General features: G+C 51.9%; 7 protein-coding genes across 7 annotated transcripts; 3 read left to right on the forward strand and 4 right to left on the reverse strand.

Moving 5' to 3' along the window:
• The first annotated feature begins 142 nt into the window (after positions 1–142).
• EI97DRAFT_504367 (uncharacterized protein) lies at positions 143–7,606 on the forward strand. The gene is made up of 2 exons (XM_033802820.1): positions 143–402; positions 480–7,606. Exons 1-2 carry the CDS (start codon positions 326–328, stop codon positions 7,294–7,296), a joined length of 6,894 nt encoding a protein of 2,297 aa, XP_033649763.1. The 5' UTR covers positions 143–325; the 3' UTR covers positions 7,297–7,606.
• Positions 7,607–7,650: 44 nt separating this feature from the next.
• On the reverse strand, positions 7,651–8,648 carry EI97DRAFT_232429 (Thioesterase/thiol ester dehydrase-isomerase). The gene has a single exon (XM_033793960.1). It carries the CDS (start codon positions 8,471–8,473, stop codon positions 8,006–8,008), a length of 468 nt encoding a protein of 155 aa, XP_033649764.1. The 5' UTR covers positions 8,474–8,648; the 3' UTR covers positions 7,651–8,005.
• A 114-nt stretch (positions 8,649–8,762) lies between these two features.
• Positions 8,763–12,647, forward strand: EI97DRAFT_426739 (uncharacterized protein). The gene is made up of 2 exons (XM_033797195.1): positions 8,763–9,420; positions 9,474–12,647. The coding sequence occupies exons 1-2, from the start codon at positions 8,879–8,881 to the stop codon at positions 12,169–12,171; spliced, it is 3,240 nt and encodes a 1,079-aa protein (XP_033649765.1). The 5' UTR covers positions 8,763–8,878; the 3' UTR covers positions 12,172–12,647.
• Positions 12,648–12,744: 97 nt separating this feature from the next.
• On the reverse strand, positions 12,745–14,446 carry EI97DRAFT_426744 (uncharacterized protein; the record flags this gene model as incomplete). Its single annotated transcript, XM_033797196.1, has 2 exons — positions 13,198–14,446; positions 12,745–13,049 (listed from the first exon to the last, which is right to left on the reverse strand). Exons 1-2 carry the CDS (start codon positions 14,129–14,131, stop codon positions 12,745–12,747), a joined length of 1,239 nt encoding a protein of 412 aa, XP_033649766.1. The 5' UTR covers positions 14,132–14,446.
• Positions 14,447–15,518: 1,072 nt separating this feature from the next.
• Positions 15,519–17,419, reverse strand: EI97DRAFT_426748 (MFS general substrate transporter; the record flags this gene model as incomplete). The annotated part of the gene is made up of 3 exons (XM_033797197.1): positions 17,332–17,419; positions 16,488–17,282; positions 15,519–16,432 (listed from the first exon to the last, which is right to left on the reverse strand). Exons 2-3 carry the CDS (start codon positions 17,092–17,094, stop codon positions 15,519–15,521), a joined length of 1,521 nt encoding a protein of 506 aa, XP_033649767.1. The 5' UTR covers positions 17,095–17,282; positions 17,332–17,419.
• A 273-nt stretch (positions 17,420–17,692) lies between these two features.
• Positions 17,693–19,870, forward strand: EI97DRAFT_406675 (thioredoxin-like protein). The gene is made up of 4 exons (XM_033796595.1): positions 17,693–18,200; positions 18,256–19,091; positions 19,141–19,361; positions 19,416–19,870. Exons 1-4 carry the CDS (start codon positions 18,168–18,170, stop codon positions 19,778–19,780), a joined length of 1,455 nt encoding a protein of 484 aa, XP_033649768.1. The 5' UTR covers positions 17,693–18,167; the 3' UTR covers positions 19,781–19,870.
• Positions 19,871–20,033: 163 nt separating this feature from the next.
• EI97DRAFT_485147 (RING zinc finger protein-like protein) lies at positions 20,034–25,290 on the reverse strand (the record flags this gene model as incomplete). Its single annotated transcript, XM_033802133.1, has 8 exons — positions 20,034–20,586; positions 20,638–20,937; positions 20,986–21,514; positions 21,561–21,846; positions 21,901–22,032; positions 22,077–24,347; positions 24,400–24,946; positions 25,003–25,290. 8 exons carry the CDS (start codon positions 25,288–25,290, stop codon positions 20,068–20,070), a joined length of 4,872 nt encoding a protein of 1,623 aa, XP_033649769.1. The 3' UTR covers positions 20,034–20,067.
• Positions 25,291–25,403: the final 113 nt, after the last annotated feature.

The raw sequence follows: 25,403 nt of genomic DNA on the forward strand, positions 1-25,403 counted from the left end.
TCAAGCAGAGCCGGTTGCGCTGCCCGGGCGACCATTTGATGTGTTGTCGACCCTGCAGCCAATGACCTAACCGCTTGGCCCGTGCGTTCACAGGTGTAAACAATATCAATGCTGCGGCCACTACACCATCCCACCTCACCATATCTCACTCTACGCTCTCATCATTGCCCTCTACTCGGTGTGCGCTGGGTCGCCAAACCACTTTTTACCGTCACGAAACATTCGCTGGTCTTCGAGACTTGAACTCTTGCAATTGGCGTCCACATCATCCCACGCTTGCATTCCAACGTTGCCTTTTCGATCGAAATAGGTTCTCATAAACACAATGGCTTCTTCCGACAGGGATCCCTCGCGGGATCGTGAGCTAGTCAGGCACTCGCATTCTTTCTCCTCAGTACCAATGTACGTAGACATCTGCGACTGCATCTTTACCATCAAGCAATGGACCATTTACTGACGCCTCGTCGTTTTCGTCGTAGGTGGGATAGCTCGGATCCAGAACGTGCTCCCCCTCCATTACCTCTAAATCCAGGCTCGCCTGTCCTCACTACTCGCCCAAATACATCGGCCGCCATCGTCAATGCAGCCAAAGCACTGGAAGAAAAGGCTCGCGAGAGCCTACCCATGAGCTCATACACTACCAATCCTTTGCCACAAAGGTCACCTGAAAGGTCATCTGAACGGTCACTTATCAAGGGCGCACAACATAAGCGGATGCAGTCTCTGCAGACAACAAGTGTGCGCGATCTGAAGAGTTTCCTTGACGGTGTCAGGTCCCCGGAGCGATCACCTGAACGTCCATCGACGCGGTCAGGCACACCGTCCCGGGAGCCAGAGAAGGACTATCTCTCGGCGCGCCACAGCCCCTCTCAGATATCGACACCTACGCCCTCGAGTCGCGATATACTGAAGGACACACCGGCCTTGCGCCCTACATCTCGGCATCTTCAAAAGGCTATTTTGGGCGAAAACACGCCACCGTCGGCCACCATGCTGGCATTACAGACTATGACCGTTCCCCGAGAACTACTCGACCCTCCTATGCCTTCTACGACAACCTCGACTGCGAAAGAATCCCAACCTCCTCCTCAGTTGGAGGCAATCTCCAGCCAACTGCTCAGTATCACCAATATCGTATCCAACCTACAGAAAGACATGACACAGCTTAGCCGGCGCAGTAAGGACAATGCTTCCGACCTCATCAGCTTGAAGGAGGCAACGAGTGCCCGGGACGAGGATATCCGCAAATCTCTCAAGGAGCTTGTGTCAACGATGAACCAGACCGCCAACCTTGTCAACACCCCTGGGGAATTCTCGCGTTCAACCAGTAGCATTGGAATGAAAGACCCGCACATGACTCCGACTAAACAGTTCAGCATGGCGCGTATGACTTCGCCTAGTCCGTTCATGATGGATGAAAGAATTGGGAGCCCGAATCCTTACTCCGTGGAGGGTGCCGCCAGTGTAGCCATGCTTGAGAAGATCATTCGTGAAATGGTTACTAAAGATGGGCAGGAACGGCTTATCGCCAACCTCCAGACTCTGGTCGACAAAGCCACGGGCGAGACTGCGAAGAAGGTTGCTGAGCTAGCAGAGTTCGTCAAGCAGGGTTCCCAAAGTAGCGCTCTCGTGCCTGCTGCTAATTCGGGCATCCCCTCTGCCCAGTCAGCACCAGGCCCTAAGATAATAAGTGGCGATGCGACTTCCCCCTTTCCGCTTCAGAAGGTATCCGAGGGTAACAAGCCATATGCCAGTCCCAAGGCTGCCGATTTCGTCAGTGAAGAGATGCTGAAGTTTCTCCGGAAAATCAAAGATAGTGTCGCGGAGTCTGGCTGCGTAACCATGGGAACCAAGGCTATGATTCAGGATCTTCGAGGGGAGGTGCTCGGTATGGGTCGTGAGCTAGCTCGAAAGCTGGAAGAGGTTGAACGCTCAACGATTGGGGGCAAATCCATTGAATCCGGTCAACCAAATCCCGACATTGCCGCGGTCATTCAAGAGGGTCTACAGGATCTCAAGCAGCACATGGACGAGGTGATGCGTGAACGGAGACGACAATCGATCTCCTCTACGCTTACCCGGAATACCGTGGACAGTCACGAGGTATACGACGTAGTGAAGCATGCTTTGGCAGAGCGCGGATTGGATCAACATGCAGCTCAGCCTCTCCCAGTCGACAAGGAGGCGATCATAGCCGCTGTGCGTGAAGCCAACGAATCCTACAAGCCACATATTGAAGTCGAGCAAATCGGGCTAGAGCGAGACGAAGTCCTCCAGTGCTTGAGAGAGGGATTTCAGGAGTATCGTGGTTCAGGTTCCGTTACCAAAGAAGAGATTGAGCGCACAATCCAGGACGCGTTTCAGCACGTCAAGTTTCCCGAGCCGATCAATGAAGTACACGAAATTCGGGAGGAAGTGCTTATGGCTGTCCGAGAGTGTCTGGAGGACATCAAACCCAATTTTGCACAACCACAGCATCAACTTGATGGCGCCATCCGGGACGTCGTGCTACATGCTATCAAGGAGGGCCTGGCCGATCGTAATGGTCCGCAAGAGATAGAGCTTTCACAGGAGGTGCTCTATGAAGCGGTCAAGGCGGCCCTGGATGCCTCTCCTTTACGGCTTCAAGGTCAGAGCGATGACGTAGTCCAGCATCTGCATGCACTGGTGGACGATATGCACAACGAGTTCAAGGCATATTCCTCGGCCAACGGTCGGGATACGGAGCAGGTCCTTGATGCATTAAAGGACGGCCTTGATACCCTGCGCTCACAGATTGAAGCTTATATCGACAAGGCCCACGACGACACACAAAAAGACGAGGTCATCCAACAGTTACATGGGGAACTCGAGCGCTTACGGGTCGATATCCAAGCCTACGTTGCCGAAGGCCCGCGGGGTGACCAGGCATGGCCCCGGGGAGAAATGGTCGCTTTTATCAAATCTGAGTTTGAGCATTTGCACGAGTCCCTCTCCCAACAGTTACTTCCCACGACTCAGGATAAGGAGGAAATTCTTACAGCACTCAGCGCTGGTTTCGAAGGAATGAAATCCCAGGTTGTCACCCGTGACCTTGATCTGGACACAAACGATGAGATCAATGAGGCAATGAAGGAAGAGTTTGACCAACTAAAACAAATTATCCTTGGCGACACAGCAAGTCGCAAGGACGAAGTGATCCAAGCACTTCAGGCCGGATTTGCTGAAATGAGCGCGAAGTTTGGAGACGGCATATTAGTCAATACTCCAAATGACGACTTGCTGCTATCACTCAAGGAAGAATTCGAACACCTGCGAGAGACTCTGGGAGGGACACTTGTGAGAGCGAATGGCAGTGCGGACAAGGACGACATTATCGACGGAGTGCGTGAGCTCATGGACGGGATAGTCCCCCAAATTACCTCCACCCACGAAAACGCCTCCAAAGCCAACCTCTCAACAATCCTCCAAGAATTGGAAGGCCTCAGAGAATCGCTGGGCTCTACATTGGTACGTGCTGAAGGATCGGACGACAAGAATGATATTTTGGAGACAATCCGATCGGGTTTAGAGGATATTAAAGCGAACGCAAAGTCCATGGACATCAACGAAGAGCTTCTGGAAGCATTCCGTGGTGAACTGGACCAATTGCGCCAATCCACCGGGCTTACACGCCAACATGCTCGAGCTGACACCGAAGAAGTACTGGAAGCTGTCCGACTTGGTCTTGACGACCTTCGATCTCATCTGGAGAAGAAGCTCGACAATCCTGAGAGGCAAATGTCGGCCACGAACGAAATTCTGGATGCCCTGAACGACGGCCTGGAAGGTCTCCGAAATGATGTCACGAAGACAATCAATAAGCCCGTTGATATGACGGTCTCTTATGAGATCTTGGATGCCCTGAAAGACGGAATTGCGACCCTCCGCGAGGATATTGCTACTCTGAAGAGCAAAACCGAGCCAACGCCTGAAGAAGAGAACACACCAACAGGAAATGAGGTTGTTCTGGCGGAGGCCCCAGAGACGATCGCCAACCGAGACATCGTTGCGAATCCCGTGCGTCGCAACGACTTCGAGAAGATGGAAGTCATGCTTTCGCAAATTCAAGTCAAAGTCGAAGCGATGGACGCGAACATACAGAATCCGGCTCACGCCCAAGAAACGGCCGCCCCGCAATCCACGCCACTGGCAGACGAACTGACCAGCATAGAGCAAATGCTGAAAGATCTGCAGGCATCGGTCGTCCAGCTGCAGGAGCGCGAATTTGCAATCACTCTCGAAGGAATGGCCACCAAGGAAGACACTGATGCTATCGAAACGCTTCTGGACAACCTGAAGGCGAAGATTGAAGAGTTGAACCTTCCTGATCCTGAAAAGATGGTTTCAAAAGACAACTTGGATGATATCGAGTTGATCGTTCGCACAACCTCAGAATCTCTTGAGGCATTGTCTCAGAAAATCTCAGAAGAAGGTGCGACCAAGGGTGACGTCGCCGTTGTCCAGGTGATCGTTGATGATATCAAGCAAGCTCTGGATGAGATGAAGACTGCAAAACCGGATGAGGAAGAGAAGATCACCAAGACTGACGTGGATGATTTGGCTGCGCTTGTCTGCGACATCAAAGCGAAGGTCGATGACATGAAAATTCCTGATAGCGACGAGCTTCCTTCCAAGGCTGATGTTGAACAACTCATTGGTCTCTTACACGACTTCCGGGAGAGCCATGACAAGTTGAAGGAGACATACGAAGAGGACATCATGAAGACGGCCAAGAACTTTGACGACCGCAAAGCCGAAGCCCAAGGCCTCTCTGATACGATCACTGAGGTCAAGGTGATTTTGGACGAAGTCAAGGACGAAATTAAGGCAGGCTTGAGCGAGGGGGGGAGTATAGAGAGCCTTCGGGAGTCGTTCAAGAATCTGGAAGACGCTGTCGCCCTAAACTCCGGCCTTAGTGCTGATGTCAAGGACCTCATGGAGACAGTCTCTCGCGAATTCGAGCGTGCGCAAGGTTCCATCGAAGGTTTGATGAATGGCCAAGAGGAGAAATCCACTCTGGCGCTTGAGAAACAGGACGAAGCAAAGGAGGCTATCATTGCGGAAGTTGCCACAAAACTTGATGAACGGTTTGATACTCTTATGACCAAGTATGATGATGCACAGCTTCTTGCCGAAGAACAGACCAAAGTCATGAAAGAAAAGGCGGAGGAACAGGAGAAGATCCTCGAAAGCACGAGGGCAATGGCTGATGAACTTCGACTTACAATCGATACTCTTGGTGCTTCAATCACCGGCATGAATGATAGATATGAAGAAGCAACTCAGAAGTGGGCGACTGACTATTCAGCAGCCGTGTTTGGGAAGATCGACGATGCTGTTGCTAAGCTGGAGGAGCAGAAGATGGAGGAAAAGACGGAGCACTCGCATACAAGGGACGAGATTGCGAACATCGAGCGCATATTTAACGGTCTCCAGGACAACATCACCGAGTATCATCCTAAGTTCATGGTCATCCTTCGCGAGATCGAAGCCCTTGTCAAGCAACACTATGACCACGCGCAGAAGGCCAAGGAAGCTGCGGAGGAGCAGGCCCGGCTTATGAACGAAGAGGCTCGTGCCAGGGCTGAAGAAGTAGCCAGACATCTCAACAGTCTACCCGCATTGCTTCCCCCACCGCCTGCACCCGTCGAAGCCGTGGAGAAGTACGACGATGCCCAAGTGCAGGAGAAGTTGGACAGACTCATCGGTCACATTAGTGATGCAGAGAAGTCTGGAGCACACCTGGAGCGTCTTGATGAGATCCACAAGCAGGTCAAGGCTACAGCAACCGAGATAAGCGAGTTTGTGGCCCGACAGACTCAACTGGTTACGGACGGTAACGAAGCCAAAGAGCGAGAAGCGGAGGGGGTTGCACTTCTTCTGGAGCGGCGAATGGCACAAAAGGAGCAACTCGAGGCAGATATTGCCGAGTTGAAGGCTGAGAAAGAGCGTGTTGTGAGAGAGCTCAAGGAGGAGAAGGAACGTGTGTTGGCGGAGATCAAGGAAGAAAAGGAACGCACGGTACTGGAGTTGAAGGAGGAGAAGGGTGCTTTGCTTTCCGCCGTGGCCGCGTTGCAAGCGGAGCGTGAGAACCTCGCCAACCAGAAAGTGCGTCTCACTGGTGAAGTCTCCTCGCTCCACACTGCCTTGGAGATCCGAAGAGAGGAATTGCACTTGATGGACGCCAAGGCTGATGCATTGGAACGACGCATTCTCAACGGCATCATGGATCACTCTCGTGCTCTGATGATGGCCAAGGGAACATCAAAGAGTCCCATCAAACCCAAGAAGCGCATGAGCGTTGATGCCATCGGCGACAGTGCCAAAACGATGGCTCCTCCCAGTACAGCAGCGAACGGACTCTCCTTAGCGTTGAAGCCTCGTCCAGCAGTCCGTCGCAACGGTCCCGTGCAGAATCCGACTCGCCGCATTCTTTCTCTCAGCCAGATCAACCCAAACACTGCTGCCGGTGCTCAAGAATTTCCCAGAATGGGCAACTCAATGGGAAACAATGCCAATTTGAAACGCAGCCATTCCGTTAAGACGAATTATTTGCGCAAGTCGTCGTGGAATGGCAAGCCAATGACCGCAGTGGTAGACAAGGAGAATGAGGTCCTAAGCGAGGAGGACGAGACCGAAGAAAAGATGAACCCAGTTGAACCAGAGTTGAAAGAGAACCTCCCTGTAACTGACGAGAACAACCAAGAAGACAGCCACAGCGACGCCGGCACTGAACGCCGCCATAACGTTGCAGCAAGCTCCTACGCCGAGAGTTATGCTGACGGTGAGAACCCTAGCCTTGACGGTCGTTCTAGTTACGGGGGAGCTGGAAGTGAGTATACGTACGCTTCCGGGTCGTCGTACATGACTGGCAGTGACATGGATCGGCGCACATCGTACGGCTCAACAGCTGCGCGGTCCACCCTTCTGGACGACAATCATACGATCAACGAGGCAAGTGAAGATGATGGCTCGGAAGAGGAAGACGATGAACCCACGCAGACGCTCGCAGCCTCCGAAGCCCCACAGTCTGAAGCCAAAGGTTTCGAAGTCACGTCCTCGGAGGTCACGGCGTCAGAGGTGTCGACCAACTTGCTTCCCACGCAATCTGAGATCGAGGCCGCAGTCGAGGCGGTCAAGGAGGAAATGATGAGGGGTTATGCGGCGCCGAGCGATTCGGGCGTGGGGACGGATTTGGCGACGGCGCAGTTGGGGCATGAGAGTGAAGCGGATTACTTCAGGAGGGCGGCGGAGGAGGAGAGCACGGTTGGGTGAGGGAGATGGCTGCTTTGATGATTTCGTCGGAGACGTAGTGTCGCCGCTGCTTGGTTGGTGTGCTTGAGGTACCTCTTCCGGGGTACCTCCTACGGCGTGCCTCCCACCTGTGGTGACTTGCTTGCTGGCCGGGTTTCTTGATCGTTGAGGAACAGGATGGGGATCGGTTTTCGGGATCGATTCTTTGGGAAGTGCGCAGTTGGCGCGGGGATGTGAAATTGGGTTTTCTAAGGATTCTGGGTTTTCTTTTCCTGGCGGCTCTACTAGGTATCATGGCTAATGATGATTTCTTTATCTCTCCTGTCCGTCCTGTCTTCTTGCTCCTCCTGTGTTGCATAAAAAACGTGGAAGTGAACATCAATGTGAAAACCATACCATATTCCTACAACGCACCATCTCCAATTCGAAGAATGTAACCCTTCATAATTCCCAGCCTGTCATTGCCGCGAGAGCTCTGCCTGGTTTTCGAAACAAAAGGGTCCCAGTTGGTATGGGGATACCGACTGGTTACGTCCATCTTCGCCATCTGAGTGGAAATCCATCATTCATGGGGGAGCAGAAACGACGGTCCAAAGACAATGGCGTTTAGTTCGTGCCGTTTCCCTTAGCTATTGTGGAGAGAGAGGGGAGGATTTGATCAGAAGAGGGGGTCAATGTGTCGATCAGGTAGCACAAGCAACAGCGTACAGCAAGAACCCTTCCGTCCACATCAGCCACTCAAAAACTTCGTATGGCTTCCTTTAGCCACCACAGGCCACTCAGCCTCCTCCTTCCCCTCCACCACCTTCCGGATCGTGACATTCGTGAACGCCATTCTCTTCCCCACCTTATCCACCTGCGCCTCAATCTCCACAACCTCGCCCTCCCGAGCCGTCCCTAGGTACGACACATGGATGTCCGTGCTCACGCCCGTCTTGTCTCGCAGATCGTACGCGGCGATTGCCAGGCCGCCGGCCCAGTCGACTATGGTGGCAGAGACGGAGCCGTGGAGGGAGGAGTGCGAGTTTAGGTGGTTGTGGGATAGTTGGAGGCGAGCGCGGATGGTGCCTTTGGAGGCGTAGATGAGAGTGGTGGAGGAGAGGAGGAAGGTGTAGATTGGGGAGGAGGTTAGGCGGGTGGAGTGGAAGAATTGGACGTGTGCGAGTGTGGTGGGATCGGAGGGGGGATGGGGTGACATTTGAGGAGAGTGGAGGGGAGGAAAGAAGGGGCGTCTGGTTAAGGGAATGAAGGTTTCAATTGCGCAGGTGGGAAGGACAGCAGTTTATGACTGAGCGAATGTTTAAATGACGGAACAAGGGAATAGAAGAGAGGTTACGGAGACGAGATGAGGATGGTTGATGGTTGAAGTGTGGGTGGACATCGCGAAGTTTATTGGAGATCGACGGATTTGACGAATCGGAGACTCGTTTTTCCGTTTCCCTGGGGATGGTGAGACCTCAGGAGAGTGGTGTGACGGATTACGTTCACGGATGCTTTGCTGAAGCTACATGCGTGTATTTCTAACGTTTTCAATGTCATGCCCTCTTGAAGTTTGTTCCAAGATTTTCACCTCGATGTGCGCGTGGACGCCTCCGGCCTCAATATGAGCGAGCCTATTCAGACGTGCCCGAGCGCCCCAGATGAACCTCCCCCTGACACCCCGCCGGCATCAACCTCGAAAGTGGCCCGAGAAGATTCGAAAGATGAGCAGGAAAATCCCTTTGCGCCGACCCTAGACTTGAAATCGCTCACGGACCGCACGTTGCGCTTCTTGGCGACCGCAAGCAATGAAACACTCGGCGCCTGTCTCGTAGGGCTCGGAGCGGGAACGTATATTGTACTGGGAAGAGTTGGACTGATACTGATTGGAGTTGTGGGTGGTGTGGTGCTACATGCGACTTGGGAGGGTAGTCTAGCTGTCAAAGATGGGGAAAGGGTACCAAAAGAGCTGAGGGTAGATGTTGCACGCAGACTGCTGGATTGGAGGGGGAGGGATACTTCCGAGAAGAAGGCAGTGGACAACGAGGACGTACAAGTAGATCTGAAGCTTCTCACTGGAAGGGAGCTGGATTACTCGGACTTTCGACCAGAGACTGCCGCTGCATTAACGGACCTTACCGACGCCGTTATCAGAGACTACGTCAAGTATGTATACAGAATAAGGGAAAGGAGGAGACTTGGAGACTTACCTTGCGCAGATGGTGGTATTCACCCATTCTACCCTCCGAACCCACCTTCCCCGCAGAATGTCGCCAAACTCTGACCGCATTCATGATTTCCGTATCTTCTCATCTTTCACGAAAACGACCTGCTGATAGTTTCGTCGACTTCGTTACGCGCTCTTCGTCCTTTATGATCATAATCTTCCAAGAACTGTCTGTCGCCCTGGCCGCGTCTCCGAGCGCATCGGTCGCTGAAGCCGTGGACGGTTATCTCGAAATGAATCCAGAGTGCACATTGGGGAATATCCTGGACAACAAGTACCAACAGAAACAGTTTGACATGGCCGCCGATGATATACTGCAGAGCTACTTGGACCCAAAGACATACAACTGCAAGCCGGCACAAGTATTCCTCCGGCAAATACTAGCGAAGGTTGTCTTGGAGAAAATCGTCGTGAGCTGCTCAAAGCCGGAGTGGATCAACAGCTGGATTGTATACCTACTCGAAGAAGGCGAGCCGGAGCTCATGCATGCGATTGATGCTGGGGTTGAAGAGTCCTCTGGCCAGTTGCAGAACGTGAAAAGTGCTGTTGATAAGGAGGAAAAGCTGGCAGAGGAAGCAGCGACTTCGGAGCAAATTCGGCGTAATCGTGCTGTCAGCAAAGCGCAAGAAGCTATGGATGAAGCTATGCGGGAGGCACAGCGTCTGAGCCAGATGATTGCTGATGAGGAAGCAAGAAAATTGAAAGAGCAGGAGTGTGCTTTGACTGCCAGCCTGCATGATGATAAATCCGAGAGTACGACACAGGGGGTTGTTACGCCGACTTCATCACAGAGCGAGACATTGGGCTACTCCGATGCCGCGGACCTGGGCATATCGAATGTACCGGCTCAAACTCCCTCACAGATTAATGCGTCATCACCGACCAAGGCAGAGGACTCGCCAAAACAGGAGGCCAAACGCGCCTTTACAAGTTTCGACCAGATCGTGCCGAACCAGCCTCCCACAGCACTGATGGCCAACCCACCTCCACCATTGACTCTTCACAATTGCAAAATCTCAATTTTTGATGATTCCGTACCAGGAGAGAAGGGCAATATCAAGAGCAAACCAACGGCAGAATACTTGATTCAGATTGAGCCCGCTTCGAATCACTATTCCGGATGGATGACGGTGCGCAAGTATACCGACCTTGAAACGTTGCACGAAGTCCTGCGAAGGATAGCAAACATTACAGGTACCTTTGGCTTCACGGAGGCACACTCGACGCTTCCCGTCTGGAAAGGTCATACCAAGTCTTCTTTGCGAGGGGAACTGGAGCGGTATCTCAACGATGCTGTGAAGTATAAGCCTCTTGCGGAAAGCGAGGGTATGAAACGGTTCTTAGAGAAAGAGTCACAAGTCAGCAAGTCGCCTGGGAAGGGATTTCCTGGTATTGGTTGGCCGGGGCAGACCTTCGAGACTATGGGAAAGGGCATGATTGATGTATTGACGAAAGCGCCTAAAGAGGTGGCAGGAGGAGGCAAAGCGCTCCTTGGCGGTGTGACGGGTGTGCTTAACAGCGTTGCGACGCCGCTTGGAGGTGCAAGGAGGAATAGAGAGTCGGTTCCCACCGATATAGGAACCGTGAACCGCGCAACAACAGCGCCGAGTCCATCCGCGCAACAGCCCATACAAAATCGCCACGGTCGTGCGGAGAGCACGGTGTCCGAACTGCCCACCCATATCAGAACCGAAAGTATTATGTCATCTTTCAGTCGCCGCACTAGCACCGATTCCCTTCGTGTACCCAACTCACCCATCATTGACCAACAGCCCCAACGTGAGGCTCCAATGGAGCGCCGACCAAGCTTGAATCCGGATGGGGATGGGAAGCGCTCTAATCGTTCTTCTGTCTACGGTTCACGAAACAATAGCCGTGCTCCCTCTGTTCGCGCAAGTATGGATCTCTCGCCCGTCATGGGCGGAGATCAATTACTGAATCTACCGCCTATGCCGTCGGATATTCCAGATGATTATGTCGGAAACGAGCCGCAACCTGCGCTCAAGATGTCGTCATCTACGACTTCGCTGCTTTTCCAGAATGCCAGCGATATTCCGCCTCCACTTCCCCGGCGAACATCAGCAACGAGTCTGACATCACCTTCGTCCCTCAACAGATCCCATCCTCAACCTTCAAGAACTTTCCCAACGCACTCCAGTCACAAATCCGCTCCAAAACAACGCAAACCGCATGCGCCTCTCACCACTCAGGAGACCACTGTGCTTATCGAGCTTTTCTTTGCCCTCACACAAGAACTCTACACTCTTTCCTCCGCATGGCAAATACGGCTTACCCTCCTCTCAGCCGCAAAGTCCTTCCTCCTCCGTCCTGGAAACCCACAACTCGCTTCTATCCAGCAGCTCTTGCAATCAACTGTCCTTGACGCAAATACTTCCGATAGCGCGATTGCTTCCTATATCCAAAAAGTCCGACAGAACGCACTGCCGACGGAGGATGAACTCAAGGCGTGGCCGGCCGAGATGGACGAGGCTGAGAAGACGAAGCTGAGAGAGAAAGCGAGGAGGTTGCTTGTGGAGAGGGGAATGCCCATGGCACTGACGAGCGTCATGGGGCAGGCGGCGAGTGGCGAGGCTCTCGGAAGGGTGTTTGATGCGTTGCAGGTGGAGAAGGTGGCGAGAGGGTTTATGTTTGGGCTTGTGGTGCAGGGGTTGAGAGGGCTTACGCAGTAAGCTAACGATGATGGTAGATCCAAAGGGCTTGAAATGATGATGATCGGCATGGGAGTGCTGTTTTGTTCTGGTCATAGGTTACGGATTGGTGTGGCATGGCACATATGGGCATGGATTGCTATGGGGGTTCACCGCGATGAATCTCTTGTTAGAGGATGACTTAACTTTGCCAGCGCTGTATGTTGCTTTGGTCTTCTGTGGCTCCTGCGGTGCGGTGCCGCATGTATAACTAATGTATTATATCTGAATTTTTTGATAATGACTGGCCTTGCCAGTGGCCAGTTACTTGATAGTCGACTAGGAGGAGTTAAGAGAAGCAGATGGATTAAGACTAACAGTTTAACTGTCGGAATATTGATCAAAACTCTTAACGCAAAGAGAGAGGGCAGCCCGTGTTTTCTTGAGCGCGTAGAGTACCCTAGATAAGCTTTAGGATTTTGAGATACTACTACGGTACTTTTACATATCTTTTGTCCCCTCGTTTATAATTACAGTTAATATCTCTCCCCTTTCGACCTCAACGATTTGTACTTATCTCCTCTCCGCTCCCGTTCCAGCAAGTTTACTCATATCTCAGACTCCACTCAGTTCCACACCACCAATCCACACCTTCTTGATTTTTCTCGTAGCTTTGATATCCGCAACCGGATCGCCCTCTACCAGCACCAAGTCCGCCCTCATACCCGGCCTGATTACACCCCTATCCCTCAATCCAAAATACTTCGCTGGTAGGTTGGTTGCGGCTCGCAACGCCTCAGCATTGCTCATCCCGGCCTCAACCAGGTTTTCCATCTCGTCGTGGATGCTGGTGCCAAAGGAGACACCGGCGGGAACTCCGGGAGCAAGGTTGGCGTCTGTGCCTGTGAGGATGGGGACCCCTAATGGATTGGAAGATAGATTAGCTTGTGTTACTTCGTTGGTATGTGAGCGAAACAGGAGGGGAAATACAGTTGAACGTAAGAGCTGCCATGAGGAACTTTTTTTGACATGATGTTATAGTTCGAGTGAGTCAAGGATACGACGTACCGGCTTTGTGCAATGAGCGTACTGTCTCCAGCGAGGCTCTGAAGTTGTATTTCCGCGCGTTATTCTTCGCAGTCGTCCGCATCATGGTAAGGGTAGGAGTGACGACCTGCCGGTTGCGCAGTATAGCTTTGATCATGGACGCTCCTATCGGTTTATCGAGAGGTGCGTGGTGTATATGGTCGGATTTCGCAAGAATAGCCTGACCATACGCTTCAAACATCGAGGCATGAGTAATTGTCGGTTTACCCACGCGGCGAGCGGCTTTAACTAAACTGGTCAACGTGTTCTGAGACAGGCCTGGGGTTTCCGCGACGAGTTTGAAGTAGTCTGGATTCGAAGCTAGTTGTCGATGCGTCCAGGTTGGCACTTCTGAAGTGCTGTTTATGAGGATGGATCCTAGTGATGGGTCCACCCGGGCGGTTATATTGCCGTGAGCACTATTTGGTGCGGAAGCAGGGGCGCTGGAGAACAAGAGTGAGGGAAGCCCATCGTTGCCTTTGCCTCCGAGCGAAGTGCACATCTCAGCCGAGTAACATGCCATTACATAGCCAGTGGTGACGCCATTTTTGGCCAGGGATTCTAGATCGGAGACGTTCATTGGGTGGATGTGGGCGTCTATGAATCCAGGAAGGAGGACGGCTCCTCTCCCATCGATGTGTTTAGCGTTGGTCGCGTCGGTACCTATGAAGGTGCCGTCGATTATGACGGTGGTAGGTCGTGTGAGTTTGTGGCCATCGAACACACGGACGTTGTCTAAAGCGATCTTTTGCGGGGAATGGTAAACGGAATGCCGCTTTGCGAGGGCGCCTCTATTTGAGGAAGCGAAAGAAGAGAGGTCTTGCAAATCGCCAGCGTAAGGGAGTCCGCAGGCGGTGATTGCTTTGATTAGAAGAGCATTGCTTAGGAGGAAAGCTATGATCGGATTAAACGGCATGATGTTAGTGTTGTCAAAAACGAAACGAGCGTTTGGAGTAGGATTGGAAGCAGAATGATTGAAAAGAGTGAAGGGCAGATGTCGGCTCGAAGATTGAAGAAGAATTAAGTTACTTATTGGATTCTACCGATAAATACAGATATAGGGGTAGAAGAGCTACATGGACCCTCATTACCAGCGGGCAACCTGGACTCTGGTATACGGTGTAAAGGGGGCGAATAATGGGATGCTGCGACTACCAAGTAGTTGGACTAACGACGTGACGGGCCTTGACGGTGAACGGTAATAGGATGGGAGGGATGATAAACACCGATCGGGATTCGGAATGCGGCGCCGTTGGTCGCCATTCGGGTGATAAAATCCTTCCGAGAGTTAAAATTGCAAAGTACAGACGTCACCATCCGCACAGGCAATGATGTACGTGTTTCTTCAACGCCCGACTAAACATGCGCGTACTCCCATTAACGTCAAATCACCCACTTCAATGAATCCAATTGGCTGGAATCGTCTGGCCACTGAAGAGGCGTGTTCGAGGCTTACAGTTCCTTCCTAAAAGCGCTTTAAGCTAATTACAACATCAGAATTATCCCTGCGACCCTTGGGTGTTCAGTCGGACTTGCAGGATCCGGCATCTCGACATGGTCCTTCACATGGATGAGTACGGGAAGTGTCGCGAAGCATTATGAGAAACCTTGAGTTCAGATAACACCCCAAGAAGGCTGCACACTAAATTAGAGGCCTAGAATCCAACGCCTTAGCACAGTCGCGATGTTAGTGCTATCTTTTCTACATTTCCCTCTTTTTATCTCCGAAAAAGGAGCTGCATTCTAGATAAAGGAGCAGTTAGGCGTTACGCTTATGGTTAGAAGGGTAAGTGTTCGTGGTTAGGAGGGTTAGGGCTTGTACAGTCTCCGTTTTCCTGTGCGGTGTAGGTGTTTTCATAGGGTGGTCCCCATTAACTCGTGGGGTGGTGCTTAATACCTATATACCTCCCAGAATCATGATCTAAATGGTCGACACAATCCGTGACTGGAAGGCAATGCCAATCCCCTATAACGTAACGGATAAGCGGGTTCCGCATATATCAAATTCCAGCTTGCGAAGAGAGGTCAAGCCTGAAGAATATCTAAAGAAGGTGGTAGGGATACAGCCTCACACGTCGAGGTTTTCACAGCTTGATCGAACCTACCTTTCTGTTCTAGAGCAGCAGAAGGAAGTGCGGCTACACGCATTCCATGTAGGGTGTCGGATAGACGCATCGCATTTTTTGACGACGTCCGTATGCCTATGGCGGTTCGCGTCTGTGTACTGTTTCTTCCTTCGATCAATCATCTAGATCTTGTGAACGAACGGGATTGATATAGTGGAGACGCACATGTTAGCATTCTCAGTCAGTCAGCCCACCCCTCACCCTCAACCCCCTCCCCCAAACCCACAGCACTCCCGTCACCGGAACCCCCAGCCCCAGCCCCATCAATCCCAACATCGTATTCCCCCAGCCATACCCCATCGCGTTATACATGGTCGGCGCAAACAGCGGGAACAAAAACGCCGTCAAACTGCTCGCGAACTGCGTCGCCGCCATCGCGCTACTCGTATGCTCAGGATATGCATCGATGACGTACGCCTGGAGCGCCATGCTGCGAATCTGCATGCCGAATGTGGTGAGGAAGATACCGGCGTCGACGGCGATCCAGTGGGTGCGGTGGTGGGCTGTCCACCCGTACAGGAAGAGTCCGAGCGGTGCGATGAACGCACCGGGGAAGGTGAGCGGGATGCGGTGTTCCGGCTCTAGATGCTCGCGGTCAGGATGCCGAGCTTTGGTGCGGCGGTAGAAAGCGTCCATTAGGGGGCCACCGAGTTGGCTGCCAGCCACTTCGCCGGCTGCGCAGGCGATGTAGTGGAGGCCGCTGAGCTCGACAGAGAAGTGGTAGTGTTGCGTCCAGAGGTCTGCGAAGCTGGAGAGGACGATGTATAGGACACCGTAGTAGAAGGCGGATACGAGGGAGGTGATTTGGATGATTGGGTGGAACAAGAGCAGACGGAGCGGACGGGTGAGGGCTTTTGTGAGGATGGAGAGAAGCGAGGTTTGAGAGTCCATGCGCTCTTGAAGAGTGTAGTATTGCATATCACCGGTCTTGCGCCGTAACTTCTCGGCTCGTCGCTTGAGAATGTGAACGGCGTGTGTTTCGCGGAAAGCGGTGAAGGAGACGAGCATCATGCTGGCTTGGAAGATGGACGTGGACCAGAACATCCATCGCCAGGTTGTGCGACCAGCCATGAAGCCTCCAATGATAGGTCCTAGCACAAATCAGCATCATAATCACTCTGTAGTGGGAGGGTTTTGGGAACTTACCAACCGCGGCCCCAAGCAGCGGAATCAACAGATACACGCCCAAACTCCTCCCCCTTTGCTCCGGCCTCCACACATCCCCCAACACACCTCCCGCAAGCGCATACGCACCACTAGCCCCAAGTCCTGCCAGAAACCTACTTGCAATAAGCACCTCTTTCGTCCGCGCAAACCCACACAGCACATTCCAAACCAAAAACCACACATTCGACGCATGCAATATGCGCTTCCTTCCATATACCTCTGACAGTGGACCAATAAGGAGCGGCCCAAACGCAGTCGCAAGGAGATATATGGACAGCGCCATGACGGCTTGGGGGGAGTTCATGTGCAGTTCGTGGGATATGGTGGAGAGTGCTGGTGCCATAATGGTGGATACCATGATGCGGTTGAAGCCCGTGGCCGAAACCACGTCTGTGACGGCCCATTTGCGGCTTGTGGGCCAGTCTTTAGGGTTGGAGGTGTCGATGGGTTGGGTGAAGTCTACAAGGAAGGGGTCGTTGGATTCGTCATTTTTGATGGGTTGGGGGACTTGGGCTAGTTCAATGGTGACTGGGATATCTTGCGTGATTTCGTCGCGCGCAGCGACTTCGTTGGATATTGAAGTCATTGGGACGTACTACGAAAATTTGGAGGGGAGTTCCAGCGAGGTTGAGACGAGAGTCTATATGAGATGTGGGCGGCAGGCGGCAGGCGGCAGGCGGCAGGCGGCAGGCGGCAAGGAAGATCTGATAAGCCTGAAACGTGAAGGATTCACACCCATCGAGGTCAGACTTTGGACCTGCCCACTGTAGTAGACTAACAAGGGTAAATGTTTGAAAGTCCCCCTATTCCCGGAGGAGCGCACCGATTACAGACGGTTGCTGCAGGGTGTGTGTAGAAACCTGCCTTGCAAAACGGCAACATTAGAACAAATTTTCCGCTTAGAATTACAGCTCTAATTTTAAAATACTGTTTTGTTGCAACAAGAAAAGACCTCAATTAAGGTCTTTTTTAGTACATAATTCTTGCTATACAGCCTGCAGGAGGCTGTAAATGGAACTAGAGGTGCGTCTTGTTGCAATAAAACAGTATCTTTAATTTAGAGCTGTAATTCTAAGCGGGGAATTTGTTCTAATGTTGCTGGTCTTACGATCTATGCCCGGTTCCAACTTAGATCGGCACAAACTTGACTCGAACAGTACAAACTGCACACGGCAACGTCAAAGTGTGCAGCATAATGCGTTCAACGCTCCGAAGAATCGAAAACCACGATGTTCAGACCGTGATATTGTAGAGTCGTGAGAGGACATCTACGGATGAGGTTGATTTAAGAGAAGACGCCAGAGCCAAAAGGGCTTAGCTGCTCGGACTTTTATCTGCACCCGCGAACTGGAGTCGCAGTACTGCAGCTTCTGCCCCATTGATACCTTCCCTCCCATGCGTCCATCTTATCTTCATCCGATCCAATGCTGATTCCGACATCACCAAGACGTTCCAAACTTTCTGTCCCGTATTCAATAATGATGAGACCGGCTCGCAAAAACGTTGTATATCTCGACTCCGACACGTACCTCGGCTCATGCCCCACACCAAACAGCTGTGCCCTACGGTTAGCAACACACGTCTCCCACGACTACAGTTATCTACCACATTTTCTGGAAGTCCGGAGTCTTGAACACCAGCTATACTAAATATTCCAAAATGGCGTCCCCAGTCCTTGAGTTCAACTACGACGTCCGTCCTCTCCCAATCTCTCCCTTTGTTCCTGACTAATTATAACCACCCATAGATTTCCTGCCCCTTCGCCTACATCGCCTCCACCCGAGTGGAAGCCCTCGCTCAACGCACCTCCGCAACGTTAATCTGGCGCCCCGTCCTCCTCGGCGCTATCTACCGTGCCACATCCGCTCCCCAAGGTGCTGCTGGCTCTGCCTCCGATGTCTACAACCCTACCAAGAAAGCTGTAACGGCGCGGTCGATGCAACGAACCCTCAAGCGCTATCAAATCGAATTTAACCAACCGCCACAGCATTCTAGGAAGAGCGTCAATGCATTGAGGTTGCTTCATTACGTGGGTCAGGAGCAGAGGCCGAAGCTTTCAAAGGCATTGTTTAGAGCGTACTGGGTTGAAGGCAGAGATGTTGCTGATTCGAAAGTGTTGCTGCAAATTGTGCGGGAATGCGGTATCAGTGGGATTGACGAGAGTGTCTTCAGATACGCACGCGCCAGAAAATTCTTGGAGGAGGCAACTGCAGAAGCCATTGAGCGCGGTGCTTTCGGTGTCCCGGGATTCTGGATTCCCCAGGCGAAATGGGCTGATGCCAACGGTGAGGAGCACGTTGGCCGGTTCTACTGGGGCCAGGACCGAATGCACTTTGTGGAGGGGACATTGCTTGCAATCAAGAATGGTGGGCAATGGAAAGATGTCGAAGGGTTGAGGAGCCTGCTTCCTCGATGCATTGGATCGAATAAGCCTCCGGCAAAGACTCGTGTGGAATTCTGGTATGACTTCAGCTCTCCTTGGGCATATCTGGGATACACGCAGCTTCAACGTCTTCAGCGCACGTTTGGCCCTGATCTAGAGGTGGTTATGAAGCCCTTCTTGCTGGGTATTCTGTTCAGAGAGTGAGTCCCATTCATACTATAATAGCACAGCTACTAACATCCAGCTCAGAATCGGCGCGCCTAACCTCCCCATGGCCGCTGTCTCGGCCCAGAAAGCCGCTTGGTCCCGTCAAGACCACGCCGACTGGGTCTCGTTCTGGAACGCCGTCAACGAGCAAGAAGGCCGTCCCGACAAGCCCATCAACTTCCACTGGGCATCCATCTTCCCCATCCGCACCCCTACCGTTCTCCGCTGCGCAATGGCCGATCCAAACTGCGTTCCAGCATTGTGTAAGTGGCCGATTTCTAGTCATCAGCAGATTAGCAAAATGCTGACATATCTAGACCGCGCCTGCTGGGAACAAGACGCCAACGTCTCCGACGACAACGTCCTCTCCTCCGTCCTCACCGCCGCGGGGTTCAACGGTCCCGAACTCCTCAAACGCGCCAACGCCCCCGCAATCAAGACCCAGCTCCGCGAAGCCACCGCCGAAGCAAAGGCCGTTGGCATCTGCGGCGTCCCGAGTTACCGCGTGTTCAGGCAAACGGAAACCGGGGAATGGAAAAATTTAGGAGGGATTGTGTGGGGCCAGGATCAGATGGATGTTGTGGAGGATTTGATTGCGGGTTGGGATGATGAGAGGTCGGATTTGAATTTGAAGGCGGAGCCGAGGAAGGTGCAGTTTGGGAAGATGGGGGCGAGGCTATAGGGACTTGGTCATGAAAACCATGGCGGAAATACGCCGTCTTTAAATCTCCCGTAGCCTGAATACCGATCACACGGGAACCTTTCAGGTGGCTCAAGAAGAATGGTCACATGCAATGTGCGCTAATGAGCAGATTCTCTTCAAAATTACGTCCAGATATTGCGTCCGGAAAAGTTCGCGAGCTCTGCAACACCACGCTCTATCGTACAGTACGACTATTTAGTTTTGCCGCTGACCACCACATTCCCCTACATCTTACTCCAACAGCACATCCAAATCTCTCCTCCCACCTAACCATAGTTGAACGGGTTCCTGCAGAGTGGACAACTGCTCCCTCCACTCGTCTTAAACCACTTGAACAAACACCCACCGTGAAACAGATTCTTACAGGTCGAGCACCGCTTATCCGGCAACTTCTTATCACTCCCCACAATACTATAGCAAATCGCGCACTCTGTCATACCCTTGATTGCTCCCTCCACATTCCTCTTAAACGTAGTGAGCGCATCAATCAAGCTACCATTGAAAATAGTAATGGCTCCGAGTGAGGTGCGCAGCCATGACTGCCATCTTTGTTCGTTGACAGCGACGCGGTTGATGCCTTCGATGATGGCGTTGGAAAGGGGGAATGCGGGAGGGAGAGTAATGCGCATGGACATTGTTTGTTCGTCGACGACGTAGGAGGTTATTATCTCACGGGTGCGATGCGAGACCTTGACGGTAAAGTCGGACTCTGTTTCAGTCTCGGAGAGCGAGTTGGCCCATTCGCTGACGGAGTTGAGGGCGGCGGTTATGACGGGGGGTGATACCTGAGGGAAAGTTAGGATCGTCTTCGTCAGTCTAAGGGGACGTGAACGCACGTATTTCTCTGTCCAACCTTCAAGAGTTACCACCACAGGGCGGGACTTGCAGTCTTTCCACCACGCCTTTGTTAATGCCGGAATATGCTCCAGGCAGAGGAAGTAAAGATGGGTGAGTAACCACTGAGCATCGCGCCTCGGAGGCTCCACATCAGGAACGTACGTCGTGATGTCCAGCTTGGATACATCCGCAGGCTTACTTTTAGAGTGTCCAAGGAAATCGAACGTAAAATTGAGCAGGCCAGGAAGGTAATCACCTTCTCGAATATGCTCAATATAGTCATTCTTGACTTTGAAGGACTGAACCCAACGTTAGCAACGATCGGATATAGCAACGACAGGACTGACAGAGTTTTCAAAGTGGTCAAAGACAAGCAACCAGCTTAGCAGATAGCCTCTTAATGGAAGAGGTACGTTTCGCTCGAAAGTGGCATCTGCCAACGCCGCAACGGTGGGGGCCTCAATGATCAATGAAAGAAGCTCTTCAGGCAGCCGAGCAGTTGTTTTCTCCAACGCAGCCTCGATAGATATCTTCTCTTGCGCAGCGGGAATTTGCTTGTGCAAAATATCAAATGCGGTCTGCTGCACAGGCTGAGACTCCACATACAGGAGCGGAAATAGATCCTCCATCGATTCCAGATTCTTGAGTGACAGTTTCGCGATCTGTCTTGCAAGGACTTCATTGACGATCTTCAGAGGCTGGTGAAAATCATCTGAGAAGTGTTGAGAGTGCTTGAGGAGGTTGATGAGACCCGCTGCCACGTCTTCTTCTGACTCCTTCCAGACATCCACCAGGTCATCGTTCGGATCCTCGGAATGGACCAGGCTGCGGAGCTGATCGTACAACTTGAGAGATGCGTGAATTAAGGGGACATAGCTGTATGCTGTTAGTCAAATCTCCGCCTTGGGGCGTGGAAACACACCTGTCCATGCCTGATTCGCGGTCTCCAAGCTCGGTAGCCATTTTCCATGTTGCGGTCAACGCAGTGAGAATGTCTCTCCAATGATCTCCATAAATGTCGCTCATTAAAGGGAGTACTGAGGCCAACGCACGACACAGCTCGGCGCGAATCGGCAATGACAGGGAGTAATCCTGTAACCATGGGACCACGTGCTTGACGAAGAAGATTAGACGTTGCTTCGCAATGCTGTCTGAAACCCCCTGTTGCCCAGATAAGATGGCGTTCAGAATGACCAGTTGTCGAAGCCCTTGTAAAGGAACGTCAGCAGGTTCATCATTGTAATTGCGATTTATGTACGCACCTTCATCTGCCTTGACTTGCACATTGAGGCCAGTCAGATCAGCAACTAGTTCGTTACACAGTCTTTCGGATGCTCTAGATGCGACCAACTGCTCCCCGAACGCATGCAAAAATCCGAGTAGCGCAAGAGTGCCTGGTATAGTCAGATAATGTTCTGAGTTGTGATGATTTACCTGCCTTTGCTCTTCCGGGAATTCCTCATGGTGCTCTGGAAATCCACCCCCTGCCTGTTGTGCCATCCGTTGTGCTCGATAGAGTCGGACATTGTAACGCTGGCGGCACGGATAGTATAATAAGCCCTGGGACATAGATCGGACTCGGCATTGAGAAGTACACCCACCGCCCAGTCCAGGAACGGAGATTCCGAGGCTCTTTGTTCCACCTGAGCTGTGTGCGCCAATATTTCTAGGGCATCGGAGAGAAAAGCGGTAGCTTCGACCTCCGCGTCGGTATTGTAGTTTGCCCAAAGATGGTTTGCACCGGCGAGGCCAAGATTGTCTGTAGCTAGCTGGACAGTGAGTGCAAGGTTGCGAAAGATACAGCGGCGTTCAACGGCGGGTAGTTTGTCGAGTATTATGGCCGCATTACGCTCCTTAATGATCTTCGTAACATAGCGGGTAATGCGGTAGGCAGGAGAGTAGCCATCCGCATCGCGTGGCACTTTGTGATAGCTAACCTGATTTTGCTGTACCAGGTAAACAGCTCCTCCCAGACGATTCGTAATCGCCAACGAGGACTTTGGTTGGATATCGAGGAATGGCGATAGCGCCGCATCCCAATCCTTGAGATCAGGATAGACTTTGACCATCTCTTCTGAACCAGTGTTTGTGCCCTGCTCCTCTTGCGTTGAATGCTCTAGCAGTTGTTTGGCCAGATCCACCAGCGTTTCAACAGACACAGATGTAGAGGATGCATCTCGGAGCCCACGATGTATCAGATCAACAATTGATTGCTTTGACGCTGATTCTGCAGCAAGAAGAGTCCGAATCGAGGCATTCAAAGCAGTAGCAGCCTGCGCTATCTCATCGTCCGGGGATTCTGTTGCCAACAATAGACCTTGGAGCAAACTAGAACCATTTTGAGACGATAAATACGACGTCATGAAGGCAGGATTTTGTTTTATTACATGACGATAGCCTTCGAGCGCATATGGTGCTTGCTCGGACAGAGACAGTGATTGCGTCATCGACGTCAAGATGTCATCTATCGTCGAATCGGATATGATGTTCCTGGGAGACTGCAAAATATGCGTGAAGAAGTCCCAATCCGAATTTCCCTCTAAGGCTGCCATTGCATTCTCTTTGATATAAGCCTGCAGTTCTGGATCGTCGAAAGCAAGATCCAACGTTGGTGGTATCTTTGCCGAAGTCAACAGTGCATTGACCGCCGAAGACTTTGTTTGAGAATCTTCTGCAGCTAAAACATTCTTAAGCGACAGACTCCATGCTCTTTTGAACTCCGCTGATTCTGACATAGAGTAGAGAACCTCCACCAGGTAAGATGCCGAAGCCGAGAGAATCAGGTAGGGTAAATGATCTTTTATGAAGTTTTCAATTTTCTCCCTGCACCCTTGATCGGACAAAATGAGAGTGCGATTGCTGGTGAGGAACTGGGCTACGGCACCCGCGGCTCCATAAGGCTTCCCATTTCTGCGTTTCAATTGATCAAGTCCGGTGTCAATAATCGCGACGCACGTCTGGGTGAATGTTGACTTGAGAGGAGAGGGACGGTTGGCATTGAGGACATGTTTCTGTACTGTAGCCAACCGGGCAGCCCTTGCTATTAACGAGTCTTGGGACGATCGATAGTCTTTGGACTGCTCTGGGGCTGAAGTTCGTATGTCATTGACAAGAAGCTGCGTATAGCGTGGCCATTCTTCTTGAGCGACAATTGCCACGGGAGCACTACTCAGAGCCTTGGTTATGAGACTGTCAGACACGTTGTTGACAGTCCAGTCCGCGCTCTCTATGGTGGGTTGCAGAAATTGCGACACTAGCGGTAGAACCAGCTCTCGTGAGAGTCTCTGCTGCTCATCCTTGGATAAATCCTGGCAAATGATTCCAGTGATGTCCAGGTATGCGTCGTATGCGGTCTCCAGACTGGTTCGTGACTCATCCTTACGGATAATTCCTCCGTGGAGAGCATTGAGAAGTTCGGCGGCATCAGCGCCATTTGTAGGTAATACCTCCCTGGGTAGGAGTTTGAACAGGTCAACCAAACGTTGCCAGAATTCACGTGGCCCATGCTGTGAACCTTTCTTCAGAAACTGCCGCAAACGCCTCTCGACAGACGTTTTATTTTTGTAATGTTTCGTCCAAACAGTGGGATATCTGGAAGTCAACAGCACGAGGACATCGATGTAATCGTAAGCAGAGCCAGATTGGTCAGAGTTGAGGGCGCTACCAAGATAATTTTTGCAGATCACATCTAGATTGTCCGCAAGCGTATCTTTGATCGTGTATCAGCTGCTTGTCTCAACGCAGAGCTTGGGCACTCTCACCTGACTCCTTCTCCAGACAGACCTTAACGAAGCGATGAGCTGAGCGACGAATAGAAGCGTCTTGATGTGAAGCAAACTCCCACACTTTCGCGTCTTCTAGAGTGCTTGTGTAATCGGAATGGAACTTCGAACGGTCTTCGGCGCTCAGGTTGGACAGCAAGCTGCCGAGGAGGGAAAGGCAACCCGAGATGACCCTACTGTATTTCGCAGCAGCATCATCGGGGCTCTCCGTCCGATCATCACTCAATGTGTATGTTGTCTCCTTGTCTATGGCATTGCGGCAGTACTCCAGAATAGGTTGCTGATATGCCCTTCGAATATTTTGTATCTTTTCCGGAGTGTTGAAGACCAGCCGGAGGGAGCTCTGTGTTGCCTCTACTACGGAACGGTCTGTATCGTACAGTCCACATAGCCATGCGCCAACCGCCTTGGGCATGTGTCTCGCTATTCGCTTCCCCGCTGATGCCGCTATGTGACCGTGCAATGTATGTGCGTTTTGGCGGACAGACTTCGAATTGCTTATTGAAGTACGGGGATAGATTTCGATCTGCAATAATTTTGAATTACTATATGCCCTGTACACACATGCTGAATATGACGCACCCAGGCCTCCAAGAAACCTTCCTCAAGTGGACCTTCCAACGCAGAAACGTATGATTGAAGCTCCTCCAACGCCTTTGTCTTGGTTGTATTATCCTTCTTGGACAGATTGCGGAAGTACACGACGGCATTGGGATCTGAGAGATGTGATAGATCGGGAGGTTCGGTCACATAAGAGAGCTGAGACGAGCTGGTACCAAAAGCGGCATGAGAGGAAGTACGAAAACCCGCAAAGGCGGAGACGGCGGCGCGTGCGCTGCTGGCTTGCGCTTTGGACTGCTTTTTGCTCATGACAGGTATTTGAAAGAGTGTGTAGAAGTCTATGGCAACAAGGAGAGACGGAAGGAATTAAAAGCAATCGTATGTACAAGGCGTTTGCCTGGAGGGCGTCGTGGTGTAAGGAT

This window comes from Westerdykella ornata (genome assembly GCF_010094085.1).
Source record: "Westerdykella ornata strain CBS 379.55 unplaced genomic scaffold EI97scaffold_41, whole genome shotgun sequence".
In the NCBI taxonomy this organism is placed as follows: domain Eukaryota; kingdom Fungi; phylum Ascomycota; class Dothideomycetes; order Pleosporales; family Sporormiaceae; genus Westerdykella; species Westerdykella ornata.